Genomic DNA, 18231 nt, shown 5'->3' on the forward strand with positions numbered 1-18231 from the left:
GCCAGTGATGTCCAGAAAGCTGGGGTGTTTTCTGTTCAGCTAGACACAACCCAAGACATCACAGGTTATGATCAGTGTTCAGTAATCATCAGGTATGTTACTGAGGCTGTGCAGGAGAGGCTTGTCTCCATAGTGAGGTGCGAAGCATCCACGGGGCAGTACTTTGTAAACTTGCTTTCCGGAGTTTTAGAGCATCTGAATCTAGACAAGGCCATGTGCATTGGGAATGCAACAGATGGTGCTTCAAATATGCAGGGCCAGTACAAAGGCTTTTCAGCACTTATGACTGCCCAGTCTCCAACTCATGTGCATGTGTGGTGCTATGCACACATACTTAATCTTGTGCTTGCTGACACAACACGAAGTGTCATTGAAAGTGGAGTCCTATCACAGGGTTAATCTGTGGGAGAAGCAAACCCAAGAGACAAGACACAGACGCCTCAGTCCAATAGGTGAGACACGGTGGTGGGCCAAGCATGATGCCCTCCAAAAAATCTTTGGACATTTTGGAAAACCAGATGATGGCCTCTTCGTTGATGTAGTGCTGACGCTGGAAGCCATTGAAAAGAGGGAAAAAGAAAAGCCAGCTGTTTGTGCCAAAGCACGAGGCTTTAAAGAGTGTCTCTTGAAGCATGAAACTGTGTTAACAGCACAGATATTTCTTAGAGTGTTTGAGCAAACAACTTCTCTGTCGAAGTACCTCCAGTCAAAGGGGATGGACATTCTCTCTGCCCATCATATGGTGACTGCCACACAAGATAGCCTCAAAAGTATCGCCAGGGACTTTCCAACTGTGAAGGCAGCTGCAGACACATTTGTGAAACAGACAAATCAAAAACTAGAGGAGAGAGAGAACAACACAGACATGGAAGTGGAGGCTGAACTACCTGAAAAGAGAGCCAAGAAGAGAAAAGGCCGGAGAGATGCCTGAAGATGAGTTGCAAATCAATGCTGAGAAATCATATAAGGTGAAAGTGCACAACATCATCCTGGATACAGTTATTCAAGCAATCCACAGACGATTTGTCATACATGGCCCTCTTCTTGCGGATTTGGCATGGTTGGACCCCAGGAAGTTTAGCCAGGTCAGAACAGTTTCTCTTCCAAGTAATGCATTTCAAAACCTCAGCACCCATCTACTTAAATTTGACAGCAGGGCTACAGTTAATAATAATAATAATAATAATGATAATAATAATAATGGATTGGATTTATATAGCGCTTTTCAAGGCACCCAAAGCGCTTTACAATTCCATTATTCATTCACTCTCACATTCACACACTGGTGGAGGCAGCTACAGTTGTAGCCACAGCTGCCCTGGGGCAGACTGACAGAAGCGAGGCTGCCATATCGCACCATCGGCCCCTCTGGCCATCACCAGTAGGCAGTAGGTGAAGTGTCTTGCCCAAGGACACAACGACCAGTACTGTGATCATCTGAGCAAGTCCATCAATTGCCATTCACTGTTCTTTGTCCTTTCATTTGTGTCCTGTTTTTCAGGGTCCCATATAATTTCTTCAGAAGTACTGTATATGATGCCAGTATTTTCCCATATTTTCTAGATACTGTGTTAGTACTGTGTGTAAAATGCCATCAAAAACTCAATTAAGTGTTATTCTTATTCTTCTTTCTCACCTTTCTTTCTCTGTCTCCTTTCATATTTAAAGGTTGCTGTGTTAAAAAAAAAAATATTGTGCTACCATGCTGTTTTGTATTGTTTTGGTAAATAAATAGTTTATGAAAATATCACTAAATCTGTCATTTATTAATTTTAATATTAATTAATGATCATGTCTCACCTCTAGTGTTCTTGGTCTTAATTTCAGGTTTCTACCATGTGTTGTAGATAGTTCAGGAGGTTAACTCGACCAAGCAGTCTTTTTGTTTCCGCTATGTACTGTTTAAAATCCAGAATAGGGAGGATGGTGTAGGTTGAAGTTTATTAGATTGATGCATATATACCAACAAGGCAGTGTACATCAAAGCAGTTGTTTTCATGCAAAGGCTTTATGGCTTTTCCTATAATGCCTGATGGGCCGGTCTCTAGTCAAAATGCCCGGGCCGATTTTTTGTCCCAGTCCAGCCCTGCTTGTATTGTCAGAGGAAAGGGAGTAGATTTTGAAGAAATGTGGTCACATTTAACTGAGATTTCGAGACATTATGAAGGGCATTAATTTAGAAAACGATGCTTGGTGCTAAGTTTTTTCCTAAATCTTGTTTTAACTGTACTATCATTTGCTTGTTTTGTAATATAAAAGAACTCCATAAATATATTGTTAACATTTAAAAAAAAAGAAAAAAGAATATAATAATGTCCACAGATTGCCTATATGCCTATATGTGAAGTGCATCTATGTCACTGTATGGTTTATTAAGAATGTAGTTTACACTTAACTCAGAAATGTATTTATTCATTTTATTATTTATTTATTTGTTATTTATTTTTAATTTATTAATCTATTAATTTTGCCTTGATGACTCTCAGGTTACTAGAACAAAATTTTCTTAATGAGTAGATTTTTTTCTTTTAATTCTCCATCATTAAGTTTGAGTTCTGATAAACTGCACTACAACTCTATACTTAGGGGCAGGGATAGCTCAGTAGGTAGAGTGGCGGCCCCATGATCAGAAGGTCGGGGGTTCGACTCCACTGAACGGCTACCCTAAGGTACCCCTGAGCAAGGTACCGTCCCTACACACTGCTCCCCGGGCGCTGCATTGGTGGCTGCCCACTGCTTCACTGGGTGAATGGGTTAAATGCAGAGGAACTATTTCCCTATGGGGACTAACACGCACACTTTACACTTATACTGTATTCATTGTATTATCATTTTTACATGTAAATAGTTAGTGTTTGCCCCCTGACCTTTTTGTTTGTTTGTTTTGCATATTTGTCACATTTAAATATTACAGATTTCTGTTAATGATGATTTGATTTATTAAGGGGAAAAAGTTGTCCAAAGCGACTAGGCCCTGTGAGGGAAGTAATTAACTACCACAGCATTTCAAAACAAGAACATCATACCAGCAGTAAAACAGTGGTGATGATGTCATGGTCTTTGGTTGCTTTGCTGCTTCAGCCTGCTCTTTACCAGAAATTCCTTTAGAGAATGTGTGGCTATCAGCTCCTGACAGATGCATTATATGGTATCAGTCACTAACAATAATTAGCAGGGCAGTCATGTATTCTACAAACAATGATTAACTACTTTGCTTTAGCTGTACTATAAAGGAGAATTAAAAAATAAATATCACAATTTAAAGTTACAAGGTTAAAGTTAAAATACCATCATCTTCACATTTGCATTCAGAAATGCTTCAGAAATGACATTTAAAAACATTAAACTGGTAAAGTTATTAGTAAACTTACTACTACTCGACCCAGACTGGGCACTGAACCTTTTTCCCACTGGGAACCATGGTATCTAAGTTGGAGATAGTAATTTTCATTCTTGCCACTTCTCATTCAGCTTCAAATTGAACAGACCTGATGACAAAGGGGAGCCACCGAGTCCAACACCCACCGTTAATGAGTTATTGCCAGCAATATGAACCAAGCTCTCACTATGGTTGTACAGGAACTGAATGGCCTATAACAACAGGCCAGATGCCTAATGCTCCCAAAGCACCCTCACACTCCTCACAGGATACCCTGAGAGATCCGGGCTTTTCCAAACCTACAAAGATACACTAGGTACTAGATACATGTTCGAATGAGTTTTGGCAAACAACTATTTGACTAACATGTGTGTTTCACCTGCTCTTGTTCCATCTCTGTTCTGTCCTCATTCTCCATCTCCCTCTCTGTTCCTCTCTCCCTCTCTGTTCCTCTCTCCCTCTCTGTTCCTCTCTCTCTCTCTCTCTCTCTGTTCCTCTTTGTGCTAACTAAAAAGCCAAACACCAACATCATCAAATATACAGTTGAATCCAGATATTTACTCTTCAGATAAAAACACTTTTTTAATGGTAAAACATCAAATCAGACTAAATGTTTATTTTTTTTAGATTGATAAATATAAAAAACATATTTGTTAAATTTAAGAGTAAAGAGAGAAATTGTCTGTATTTCTTAATTGCAAATGGCACCAAATTGTATTTAAAACTGAGCCACACTTATGGAGCTCCACAATTCTTTTCCTGGTGTTTTGGTTGATATCTCTTGATTTTTCCCATGTCACAGAAACAGGCTCTGTGTTTTGCCTTATATGCATCCACAGGTGTGCCACCAATTTACTCACATGGACTCTACTAACCTATCAGAAGCTTCTTCAGCTCAGAATGGAATCGTCTGCAGTTTTCTTATTAATTAACAATAAACTTAGTGTATATGTACTCCTACATTTGATGAAAGTGATAAAAATAGACAGCTCTCTCGCTTTATTCTGACATTTAACTAATTCAAAAGATATTTCAATATTTATTTATCTGAAACAAAAAAGTTTAGTCTAAATTGATGTTTAACAGTAAAATAAAAATGTTTTTGTTTTTTTCCCCAACAGTGTATATAAATATCTGGTTTCAACTGTGAATATACTGCTGTGTATTGAAATTCCTCTTGTTTTGCATAGAAATATATTGAACAACATACAAAGCATAATATACAAAATAACATTTACCTGAGTTTTTTCTTTGAAAGAAGCCCCTTATGTCCATTGTTGTGTTCATCTGCACATGACTGAAACCAACTGAAGGTGCTTTATTTAGCCGTGGAGGGTAACAACTGAAAATATTCAATTCAATTCATCCATCCATCCATCCATCCATCCATCCATTTTCTTCCGCTTATCCGAGTCCAGGTCGTGGGGGCAGCAGCCCAAGCAGAGAAGCCCAGACCTCACTCTCCCCAGCCACCTCCTCCAGCTTGTTCGGAGGAACACCAAGGCGTTCCCAGGCCAGCCGAGAGACAGAATCTCTCCAGTGTGTCCTGGGTCTGCCCCGGGGTCTCCTCCCAGTGGGACATGCCCGGAAAACCTCACCCAGGAGGCGCCCAGGAGGCATCCTTGTCAGATGCCCGAACCACCTCAACTGGCTCCTTTCGATGTGGAGGAACAGCAGCTCTACTCTGAGTCCCCCCCCTCCTCCATATAAATTATGAACAAAATCGGTGACAAAGGGCAGCCCTGACGGAGCCCATCACCCACCAGGAACAAGTCCGACTTATTGCTGGCTATGCGGACCAAGCACTTGCAACGGTTGTATAAGGACTGAATGGCCCGTAGCAATGAGCCAGACACCCCATACTCCCGGAGCACCTCCCACAGGAACCCCCGAGGGACATGGTTGAATGCCTTCTCCAAGTCCACAAAACATAAGTAGACTGGTTGGGCAAACTCCCATGCGCCCTCGAGTATCCTCGAGAGGATAAAGAGCTGATCCAGTGTTCCACGACCAGGATGAAAACCGCATTGTTCCTCATGTATCCGAGGTTCGATTAAATTCAATTCAATTTTATTTATATAGCACCAAATCAAAACAACAGTCGCCCCAAGGCGCTTTATATTGTACAGTAGATCCTACAATAATAGATACAGAGAAAAACCCAACAATCATATGACCCCCTATGAGCAAGCACTTTGGCGACAGTGGGAAGGAAAAACTCCCTTTTAACAGGAAGAAACCTCTGGCAGAACCAGGCTCAGGGAGGGGCGGGGCCATCTGCTGCGACCGGTTGGGGTGAGAGAAGGAAGACAGGTTAAAGACATGCTGTGGAAGAGAGACAGAGGTTAATAACAGATATGATTCAATGCAGAGAGGTCTATTAACATATAGTGAGTGAGAAAGGTGACTGGAAAGGAAAAACTCAATGCATCATGGGAATCCCCCGGCAGCCTACGTCTATTGCAGCATAACTAAGGGAGGATTCAGGGTCACCTGGTCCAGCCCTAACTATATGCTTCAGCAAAAAGGAAAGTTTGAAGCCTAATCTTGAAAGTAGAGATAGTGTCTGTCTCCTGAATCCAAACTGGAAGCTGGTTCCACAGAAGAGGGGCCTGAAAACTGAAGGCTCTGCCTCCCATTCTACTTTTAAATACTCTAGGAACAACAAGTAGGCCTGCAGTGTGAGAGCGAAGTGCTCTAATAGGGTGATATGGTACTACAAGGTCATTAAGATAAGATGGGGTCTGATTATTTAAGACCTTGTATGTAAGGGGGAAGGTTGTTGAATCCTGGATTTAACAGGAAGCCAATGAAGGGAAGCCAAAACAGGAGAAATCTGCTCTCTCTTTCTAGTCCCTGTCAGGACTCTTGCTGCAGCATTTTGGATTAGCTGAAGGCTTTTCAGGGAGTTTTTAGGACTTCCTGATAATAATGAATTACAGTCGTCCAGCCTGGAAGTAATAAATGCATGAACTAGTTTTTCAGCGTCACTCTGAGACAGGATATTTCTAACTTTAGAGATGTTGCACAAATGGAAGAAAGCAGTCTTACATATTTGTTTAATATGTGCGTTGAAGGACATGTCCTGGTCAAAAATGACTCCAAGGTTCCTCACAGCGTTACTGGAGGCCAAGGTAATGCCATCCAGAGTAAGAATCTGCTTAGATACCATATTTCTAAGATTTTCAGGGCCGAGTACAATAACCTCAGTTTGATCTGAATTAAGAAGCAGAAAGTTAGCGGCCATCCAGGTCTTTATGTCTTTAAGACATTCCTGCAGTTTAACTCATTGGTGTGTGTTATCTGGCTTCATGGACAGATAGAGCTGGGTGTCATCTGCATAGCAGTGTAAATGTATGCTGTCTTCTAATGATGCTGCCTAAGGGAAGCATGTATAATGTAAACAGAATTGGTCCTAGCACTGAACCCTGTGGAACTCCATAATTAACCTCAGTGTGTGAAGAGGACTCTCCATTTACATGAACAAACTGGAGTCTATTAGATAGATATGATACAAACCACTGCAGTGCAGTACCTGTAATACCTGCAGCATGTTCTAATCGCTCTAATTGCTCTAATAGGATATTATGGTCAACAGTATCAAATGCTACTGTCACGGTCAGCGATGGCAGACAGTGGAGCTGAGGAAAGTAGGGCCCAAACGCTAGACTCTTATAGTGAAGGACAGTGGATTTATTTATGGTGAGTGGACAAAAACAACAACTGTGTACAAATCCAGCACTGTAGCTCCCGTGGCGATTCCTCTGTGAATCCCATACCGTGCACGTGTCCTTAAACAGTGAAAAAGTGACGACTCCAAAACCCAATTTCCCCTCGTGACGACGCTCCTCGCTCCCGACTCCTGGTGACATAAAACACACACAGCTCAGCAAGAAACCCACAGTAGCGATGTCGTTCACATAAACACTCATCAACAGAGGTACTTTACAAGTTTGATATAGAATAATCCCGTGCTGACTGGAGCTCGGCCACCTTCTTAAATAGGACGCTCTTGATGAGGCCATCGGCTGCAGTTGGTGAAGGCTAACGAGCAGCAGCTGTGGCAGCTTCCAGTGCGGGAACACTTCCGGTTCGCAGTCCCCCTCAGCGACCCAAAACATCCGGGAGCACACAGGGAGAAGGAGGACAAAAAAGGAGAGAAAACCACCAAAAACACACATAATAACAATAATCATAGTCCACACTGCTCAAGGACCCTGGGTCCCTCAGACCCAGGTCCCTGACAGCTACACTGAGGTCTAGCAGGACAAGCACAGAGATGAGTCCACTGTCAGAGGCCATAAGAAGATCATTTGTAACTTTCACTAAAGCTGTTTCTGTGCTGTGATGAGCTCTGAAACCTGACTGAAACTCTTCAAATAAGCCATTCCTCTGCAGATGATCTGTTAGCTGTTTGACAACTACTCTTTCAAGGGTGTTTGATATGAAAGGAAGGTTGGAGATTGGCCTATAATTAGCTAAGACTGCTGGGTCTAGAGATGCTTTTTGAGTAAAGGTTTAACCACAGCCAGCTTGAAGGCCTGTGGTACATAGCTGATTATTAGAGATAGGTTGATCATATTTAAGATCAAAGAATTAATTAACGGCAGGACTTCTTTGAGCAGTTTTGTAGGAATGGGGTCTAAAAGACACGTTGATGGTTTGGAGGAAGTAATTATTGAAGTTAACTCAGAAACACCAATTGGAGAAAAAGAGTCTAACTTAACATCAATGGTACTAAGAGTAGCTGTAGATAATATTACATCTGTGGGATGATTATTGGTAATTTTTTCTCTAATGATTAAAATGTTATTTGTGAAGAAGTTCATGAAGTCATTACTAGCTAACGTTAAAGGGATGGTTGGCTCAAAAGAGCTCTGACTGTTTGTCAGCCTGGCTACAGAGCTGAAGAGAAACCTGGGGTTGTTCTTATTTTCTTCAATCAGTGATGAATAGTAAGATGTTCTGGCTTTGCGGAGGGCTTTCTTATAAAGCAGCAAACTATTTCTCCAGGCTAAATGATGATCCTCTAAATTTGTGACGTGCCATTTCCTCTCCAGCTTATGAGTCATCTGCTTTAGGCTACGTGTTTGAGAATTATACCACGGAGTCAGGTACTTCTGATCTGAGACCTTAGTTTTCACCGGAGCTACAGTATCCAGAGTCGTACGTAGTGAGGAGGTAAAATTATTACCTCTGTTGGAGTAGCGTTCAGATAGCTGCTCTGCTCTGTGTTGAAGATGATAACAGTGGGTGGATTATATTCTTAAACTTAGTTACAGCACTTTCAGAAAGAAAGTCTACTCTCCACCGCTGTGTAATCAGTTATTGTAAATGTAAATATTATCAGGAAATGATCAGACAGCAGAGGGTTTTCAGGAAACACTGTTAAATGTTCAGTTTCTATGCCATGTGTTAAAACAAGATCTAGAGTGTGATTAAAGTGGTGGGTGGGTTCTTTTACATTTTGAGAGAAGTCTGATAACAGATTAAATGCCATGTTGAGGCTGTCATTTTTAGCATCTACATGAATGTTAAAATCAGCCACAATAATTAATTTATCTGAGCTGAGAACTAAATCAGATAAAAAGTCTGAGAAATCAGACAGAAACTCTGTGTAAGGCCCAGGTGGACGTAGATGATAACAAGTAAGACTGGTTTCTGAGTTTCACAGCTGGGGTGGACGAGGCTAAGCATCAGGCTTTCAAATGAGTTGAAGTCTGTCTGTTTCGTTTCGGCTGCACCAGCTACAGGGGCCTGGCTAGCTACGGGTGAATGAAGGGTGCGAAGCCGAGTGTCCAATTCAGTAATCCTGGCCTCCAGAGCTGCAAATATGCTACATGTGTTACAAGTACCACTACTAGAAAAGGAGGCCGAGGAGTAACTAAACATCTGACACAATGAGCAGGAAAGTGCAGGAGGGACAGGTGAAGAGGCCATGCTGCTAGCGAGTCGGCTACAACCTAAGCTAAGCTAGCGAAACAGTAAAGACACGGTGAGTGAATACTTTGGCTATAAATTAGGTAGTGAGTACACAGAAAGTGTGCTTCGCATGAAGCACGTGAAGATTATACTATGAAAAAAGAATGTATCTAAAACTTTTTAATTAAATTGCTAAGCAGATAAGCTACTCAAAAACACCACTGTGTTTGAGCAGGAACAGGAAGTGATGCTCTACTGCAGAGAGAGCGAACACCAAGTGACCTTCTTGTTGCTCCAAACTTCTCCAAGGCTTTTAAGATTGGGGTTAGAGCAGGTCATCTATTAATTAGAAAGTTGGAAGGTTGATCCCTGGCAGCTCAAGTTTTCATGCCAAATATCCTTAGGCAAGAAACTAACCACAAATTGCTCTCTGATACCTCCAGTGGCGTTGGAATGTTAGATAGAAAGCACTTAAGCATAGAACAAAGTGCTTGTGTGAATGTATGAATGAGGCATGTTGTATAGAGCGCTTTGAGTGCTCAGACAGAGGAAAAAAGCGCTATATAATAACGAGCCTTAGCGTAGTCTTTAGTATTTAGGGTAGTAGCTCATTCTTTATGAATAGAGGCACCATTACCTCAAAAACACTCATTGGTATAGAAATGCTTAATCATAGAATAACCTGTTAGCCCTGTAAAACCACATCCACTTAAAGAGTGCCTGGTCCCAGACCACCAAAAAAAGAGAACAATATAGTACCCAAATAGTAAAAACTATGACTATTAAACATTAAGTCTTTCTCTCTTCTAAGTTCTTGTTAGTACATGAATTAATAAATGATAGACATACTGATTTACTCTGCCTTATGGAAACCTGGTTAGAGCAGGATGATTATGTTAGTTTAAATTAATCGACACTCCTGTGTTTAATCTAATTAGACAGAATTAGACTAAGTTTGTTTTTCTCAAATTGTAAAAGAACCCACCACTCTAGATCTTGTTCTGACATATTTAACAGTATTCCCCAAAAACACATCATCCAACATGCAATCAACATGAACCTACATTAAACTACAAGATTAGCATAGCAGTGAAGAAAATGACACAGCATTGATCAAACATCTGTTAACGACATCAACCAGTAGTCTGTGAGCACAAAGAAAATCTGCGCCTATAATCGGCACAGAGCTTGCAGCAATCACAAAGTTCAACTGGAAGTCACGGTAATGAAAACAAACGGTCACCAACTTTTCACCAAATGTTTTGATGGGGGAGCCATTAGCCGCTGCTAGTAGCTGCACACAGCCCTTAGCTAGCCTGTCAGAACCAGCCGAGGGCAGGAGGGGAGCCAGAGTCGACCAGAAATGTCTCCCCGAGTGTGAGTCTTCTATGAAGAGCAGCCATTCCTGGTCACGTCTGCTACAGACCACTGGCGGGCTCATTTTCCTGGGTCTTAAATAGGGATGGGTACCGGTATCCGGTGCCATGATGGCACCGGTTCTGACATAAACGGTAGTAACCAGATCGAAAAGCAGCCCACATTTCGGTGCTTTATTTCGGTGCTTTTTTTTCCTGAGCTGTGATACACTTTAGATTCTAGCCAATCATTTTACGTTTCCGAGGATAGTAGGCGGGTCCAGGTACGTACTTTTTTTTAGAGCAGAGCTACAGATTAAAAATGCCCAAGGAGGACCGGTCAAATGTATGGCTGTACTTCACAGCAAAATATGCAAACTCAGCAGCCTGCAACAAGTGCTTTAAGCTGATACTGTGATACTGTCAAAGGAGGTAACACCTCAAATCCGATGAAACACCTGGCGACGCATAGCGTTTTTTTTAAAAGCCGAGAAATGCGCCGTATTTGATAGCTTGCTGCGAGACCTCACTCCGTGCACATCTACTGCGGGTGGGTTGCCTGTTATCGGACCCGGAGCAACATCCCCCAAAAACCCGAAGAATAGAGTCCTGGCCCCTAGCCCTGCCAGTGTAGCAGAAATGATGACGGATGATGATGGCAGCAGCAGCCGTTCTTCTCTGCGTGAGTAGCTTAATGTTGTTCGTGTGTAATTTACGTTGAGTAGGCTAACCACGTTATTACATTAATGCAGGTAAGGTGAACTAGCAAACATCATCATAGCTACATGCGGCTGTCTTCTTGTTTGATGGCAGATGCTCCCTTCACCCTGGCCAAAAAGGCTAAAATGACCAAAGAAAAAGTGGAAAACAGTTAAACATGAGAGGTTTTTGGATAAAGTTTGTGTTTTTTCCATTGTTTAAGCACTGCTTCCAGCCAAGAGTGATACCATATATGCCCCATAGCTGCAGAAAAGGCTAACATTGTTATCTTTTTACAAAAAAACAGCTGAACATGAGAGGTTTTTGGACAAAGTTGGTGTTCTCCATTCTTTAAGCACCGGTTTGAGCACCGTTTAAGCACCGGCACCGTTTCAAAAGTACCGGTTTGGCACCGGTATCGGATAAAACCTAAACGATACCCATCCCTAGTCTTAAATATTCACTTTGGCGCCGAAACGTCGTGCCGTGATCCCAGCCACTGTCACTGAGCCAGAGGCCTCTGGGAGAATTAGTGTGGGTGCCAGCCCGCACAGAAGCGGACAGTTGTCGGAGATAACCATGTGTGAAGAGGAACTCTATGTCATCCATCCCAAGTAAGCACAGCGTGTTCTCCATGAGCTTGAAAGTGGTACCATCACCTAAGCCTGAGAGAGAGGAGTTTCTTTTCTCTGTGTCGGAGTGGGAGTGGCGCCGCAGCAGCAGCGCCTTGAGAGCGGTGTATTTCCTTTGGCCAGGGGGATTCTGGAGGAGGGTCATTGGACAGCGGAGTCCAATGAGGCCACCACATGTTTGTCATGTCGTCAGATAAAATTCCATGAAGAGCAAACTGAGCTTCGACATGCACGAACCATGAAGGAGGGTCGTGAAGCCAAAAGTCCTGTACTTTAACTACCAAAGCAAACGCAGGTGCAGGCAGAGGTGGGAGTCCGGCAGCCACAGATGCTTCTGGGAAAGGGCCGGTTTCCTCTTCGGGCCTCAGCATGTTCGTCTCAGGGGTCACCAATGTGGAGGTACGTAAGGATGACACAAGACCTCATCACGTTTTACTCCAACTTTAATTTCAGCTTCACACAACTGAACTCACAAGGCAGAAAACACCTCCTACAACCCAAAAACATTACCCCTCCCTCTTCCCTTCTCGCTGGATGTGAGTGGAGTCCCCTGGTGGTCCCACACAAAGCAAACAAAAAAAACTCTCAGACGGAAGTTTTTAGGTCCTGTGACTTATGCAAGCACTACTACATAGTTCTTTCTGCAGTGGAGCTTGATCCAACTAAAAAATACAATATTTAATGTCCATGGCCACAAATTAGTTTGTGGCCAACAGTATTTTACAAACTGCAATCAGACTGTGTTGCAGGTATTTTTGCATTTTCATGTAAAAGTGAACAATGGTAAGAACTGGTCCATGAACCTGAATTAAAAATTTTCAATAAGTACCTCTAAGACTGTGCATCATATCCAAATCTGTAAAAACCTAAACTTTTGTCAGAAAGTAAAACTACAGGTGTTAACAGATGTATGTGAGATTGTTAGGTTGTTAAAAGTATACTGAAATATACTTTTAACAACCTAACAATCTCTCTCTAAAACCTACAGAGGTGACTGTGCACAAATAAATGACACCAGAACAAAACTGTTTTTATATTGCAGAAATTCTTCAAGAGTTAAGTTGCTGAAAGTGTTTTGTCACAGTGTGAATGAAGTAAGTTGAGGAACTGGATTTTTCTTCTACACGGCTTGGAAGGCCCTGGTTTGAGCTGGTTTGATCACAACAGCAGTGACTGGGTTTGGAGTGAGAGGTAGACATGGAAGTGGGTGCAAAAGATGTTCAGGGATCTTGGGAATCTTCTGATGGCATTCAGGTGGAGACTGTGGGAAAGCCTGGCAGTTCTCGTTAAGGGCAGCCACAGCAGGAACAAAGGCACGCTGACATTTAGGTCCCATGTTGTGCACCATGGACTGGGTGGAGGAGGTGCCCGAATGGGAACTGCCAGAGCGAGATGAGGAGAGGGAGTTGGGCTTCACTAGTTTGGCTTTGGGAGCTTCTGCATCCTCCCTGAAATGAGAACATAGCTGCATGATTTACTGGCAGGACGAAACTGAAATTGATCATGAAAGTTTAGCTTTAGTAAAGTAGAAAGTATACTTTTAGTAGAAAAGTACCAGTCAAAAATTTTAAAACACCCCAATTTTTTATTGAAAATTATGAAGTTTACTGTCACATTGCACTCTGTAATGAAGCATAGTACAAATAAGCAACTGGAGTCAAAAGAAAAAATTCATGGAATCAATTTGTAGACCAAAATGTGTTCTAAACCAGCGGTCCCCAACCTTTTTTGCGCCACGGACCAGTTTATGTCCACCAACATTTTCACTGACCGGACTTTAAGGTGTCATGGATAAATTCACCAAAATAAAACCAGTACTGGTACCAAAAAAAGAAGATTTATTCATAACACACGGGAAAAGACCCAGGGAAACCAAGTTAATGATAAAAATGATTTTAAAAAAAATAATGATAAAAACCGATAAAAATGCCTAAAACCATAAATTTCACACCCGAGCCTCAAATCTCGCCGCCCAGTACCGAAAGACTCACGGGCCAGTACCACTGTTCTAAACTTTTGACTCATCAGAGTAGCCTCCTTTGGCAGATATAACAGCTGAACACACTCGTGTTATTCTTTCTACAATAGAAATCCAATATCCTCCCATATCTGTAGCAGAAGTTCCCATAAATGTGGACCTTGTAGGTTGCTTTGCTTTCACTCTTCTGTCCAGTTCATCTCAAACCAACTCGATGGGGTTTAAGTCTGGAGACTGTGCTGGACACTCCATGTTTTCAAGTTTTGGGTCATCATATTGCTGTAGGATGAACTCCTGACCAGCTAGGTCCATACCAGAGGCTACTGCATGGCGCTGCAGAATGCTGTGGAGCTGTTTTGGTTCAGGGTGCCTCTCACTTTGTACAAGTCACCGACCCTGGATCCAGCAAAAAGCCCCAGACCATCACACTTCCTCCTCCGTGGTTTTTTTTTTTTTTTTTTTTTGGGATAATTTAATTTAAAATTTTTAAAAAATATAAAACAAAAACAAACTCCAAACAAACAAAAACAAACAGGCTCAGATGTGTTACAGAAAAAACAATTAATTCAGACAAACATGCACTTCACAAAACACCACATTTGTATTATGGACATCATGTCTGTTACCCACAACTGAAAGGAGGAGTGGGGGACTTCCATTCCCTCAGGATTAACCTCTTGGCAGCAATCAAACCTAGTTCCAATGGACGCTGCACTGTAACCAGGAGTAGCTCTGACGCTGGAGAACATCCAAAAATTACAAGCTCAAGTTCAGGCTGTAGAGGTGTATGAAACCTCTACACCTCTATACCTTGGAATACTAGTCAAATATTTTAAACCAAAAGTCTGTTAATGAGAGACAAGACCAAAAGGCATGGAACAACGTACCTTCTGCCAATCTACACCTGTCACACATTGGGGAGATAGAAGGATAAATCTTATGCAGTCTGATCTTAAAGTAGTGTAATTGGTGGAGGATTTTAAATTGAATTAATTGGCGTCTACTCTTCAGGGAGCAAGAATGGATTTTAGACAGACACTTACTCCACATAGATTCAGACACCTTCATCCCCGATTCATTCTCCCAAGCCTGCCTAATCCCAGCAGTATGCGCCATGATAGAATCACCAAATAACTGTACAATTTTTGTGATGTCTGGAATCAGGTTGGCTCTTGAGTATTTCGTAGATGCCATGTTCCGACGGTAGAGTTGCAAACTCTTTAAACTTGGATTGGACATATCGCCTCACCTGCAAATGCCCATAAAAATGTGAATGTGGCAGATTATATTTCCCTTTTAGTTGGCCAAAAGGAGAGAATTTGTTATCAATATACATATCCTTAATAGACACTAAACCCTTTTCTCTCCAGCCGTGATAAATGTTGTCTTGCCAAGGAGGCATAAAATCGTGATTAAAACATATTGGTGTCTGTATGGAAGTGTCTGGCAGTGCTAAAAAACTTCTAACCTGATTCAAGATTCTAATAGTTTCTTTTAATACAAAACCCAGACATTTATAAGAATCAAATTTTCCAAGCTTGGTGAATAACATAGGGAACACAGGGAAGAATTGTTCACTGATACGGCTTCCATTCTAATCCACAATAGGGGGGTCGATGCCTGGTAATCCAGGGAGTCCTGCTGCCAGAACACTAACGCTCTGATATTAGCAGCCCAGTAGTAGTTTTTAAAAGTTGGCAGGCCAAGCCCTCCATCTCTCTTGGATTTCTGCAAATGCACTTTAGAGATTCTGGCCCTTTTGCCATTCCAAATATGGGACTGAATGATTGCGTCCAGATCTTTGAAAAAGGCCACTGTATAATAAATGGGGAGATTTTGAAACAAATATAAAAATTTGGGGAGAGAAATCATCTTGATTGAATTGATGCGTCCAATCATTGACAAGGGCAGTGTTTTCCAATATTCAATGCTTTGCTTTAGCCCTGACACATACTCAGTGAAATTCAATTTAAATAATAATTTGGGATCTCTAGGTATGGTCAGGCCAAGGTAGGGTAGAGGATTCTTAACTACTTTAAATGGATCTTGCAGCATAAATTCTGGCAAGCTATTGTTGGAAAGAGGCATAAACTCACTCTTTCATCAGTTGATGTTATATCCTGATAGTTTACCGAAAGGTGATCAAGCTGAGGAGCAAAGGAACTGATTGTTCAGCACATTGGTTCTGTGTAAATCAATTTCACCCAAGAAATGAAAGATTCACCAAATCCAAATCTGACTCAAACATGCAAGGCCACTCGACCTGATGTGCATCCAGGGCCAAAACAGAGGCTCCCTTACAATTTTTATAGTCGGAATAAATTATATTGAGTAATCGCCTAATGTCAAAAAAGGAAAGTCTACCAGGGATGAACCCCGTCTGGTCAGGATGAATAATGGATGCCAAATGTTTATTTAATCTAGTAGCCAAGATTTTTGTAATTTTCTTACTACTAAAATTTTGAAGCGCTATCGGCCTAAAATTAGCAGGGTTAGTCCCATCTCTTCACTTTTTCAAACGGAGAGCAATATTGGTTTTGCACAAAGTTTTAGGCAATTTTCCTTCATTTTTTGAGTTGCGCAGCATCCTAAGCACAAGTGGTGCAAGAATGTCGCAAAATGTCTTATAGAACTCTGAACCAAAACCGTCGGGTCCCATTGTTTTGCCATTAGGGAATGAATTTATAGCCTGGACAACTTCCTGAAGAGTAAACTCAGAATCGAGATGATCCCGGTCAGAGCTCCTCAGTTTAGGTAGTGGGAGAGAGTTAAAGAAACCATTAAGATCGGATTGCAAGATATTATGCTTAAGAGAATATAAATCACTATAGACCTCACTGAAACAACAGTTTATATCAATAGGGTTAGTTAGCAGAGTTCCTGTTTTAGATTTGATGCCGCATATTGCTCTTGAACACCCTTAAGCTGTCGTGCTAGCAACGTACCAGGTTTATCCCCAAACTCAAATAGCTTTTGTCGCAAATTCCAGAGTAAATTGCTGACTAGGCCACTCATAATGCCATTATATTCATATTTTAATTTCAGTATCTCTTTATAATCCATAGACGATTTAGAGGTTTGATACATTCTTTCCAGGACAGGAAAGCTATTGATTTCCGACAGACGTTTCTCTCTTTCTCTTTTAAGAGCTGAAGTGTAAGAAATGATCTCACCCCTCAAAACAGTCTTCAGTGCTTCCCATAAAGTACAGGGTGGGCCATTTATATGGATACACCGTAATAACATGGGAATGGTTGGTGATATTAAAGTCCTGTTTGTGGCACATTAGTATATGTGAGGGGGCAAACTCATCAAGATGGGTGGTGACCATGGTGGCCATTTAGAAGTCGGCCATCTTGGATACAACTTTTGTTTTTTCAATAGGAAGAGGGCCATGTGACACATCAAACTTATTGGTAATGTCACAAGAAAAACAATGGTGTGCTAGTCACGTGGATGATCTATCAAAGAAGGGGTCAAGATAACAGTTAAGGTCTCCAGCCACTATTATATTAGAATCGTTATTAGTGATGGGATTTCCAGCTCTTTTTAGAGAACCGGCTCTTTCGGCTCCCAACCGGCTCCCAACCGGCTCTTCAGGTTGTTTTGTTGCTTTAATTAATTTATTATTAACAACAATATAAAATTATGCACAACAGGAATTACTAATGTAAAAAAAAAAAGTGGTTTTATTTATATATGTTTATATATAAATATATACGGTGGCCCCCAGAGACAAAGCACGTACAAACTCCAAAACACATTTCTAGCATTAACTGAACTTCCAAAACAGAGCTACCTAGATCACTTAAATTACACAATTGAAAGCATATGTGTATTGTTTGTGTATTTGTACACAAGCACTCAGATATATTCAAATAATTTAAGAAAAAATGTTCATTTACCTGTTACTACCACACACCAAATCTGGTCGTTGGTATTCCTGGCTTGTAAATATACTCATATATTTATTCACCCTACATAAAATGTAATAAATAAATCATATAATACAAAAACCAACTATTCACATTTCAACTTTTATCTATTTAAATTTTCAGCTTTTACCTTTTTAAACAAATTTAAAGTGAAACAACACAAAACACTGCAAACCACAACACAATTAAATATAAATTAAAATATGAAAACAAAAAAGATGCACATTCTCTGTCATATGGGCCTGCATGAATAAACTTTCTGAATCCTTTATCATCCGTATCATCCGGGCATTGTGATTCCTTTAAGTGAGGTTCACAATTTGCCCAGCAG

The 18231-nt window shown here is 41.2% G+C and overlaps 1 protein-coding gene across 1 annotated transcript in view; it reads right to left on the bottom strand.

The window, feature by feature from the left end:
* Positions 1-12412: 12412 nt before the first annotated feature.
* The window catches only part of LOC146378535 (CXADR-like membrane protein), an 88938-nt gene continuing 83119 nt past the window's right edge, over positions 12413-18231 (bottom strand). Inside the window, exon 7 of the mRNA XM_084941327.1 lies at positions 12413-13435. Coding sequence (XP_084797453.1) covers positions 13108-13435 — 328 coding nt within the window. The 3' untranslated portion in view covers positions 12413-13107. The remainder of the gene's footprint in view (positions 13436-18231) is intronic.

The sequence above is a fragment of the Perissodus microlepis genome, chromosome 10 (genome assembly GCF_051167445.1).
Source record: "Perissodus microlepis isolate ML-2025 ecotype Zambia chromosome 10, ASM5116744v1, whole genome shotgun sequence".
NCBI classification, from domain to species: domain Eukaryota; kingdom Metazoa; phylum Chordata; class Actinopteri; order Cichliformes; family Cichlidae; genus Perissodus; species Perissodus microlepis.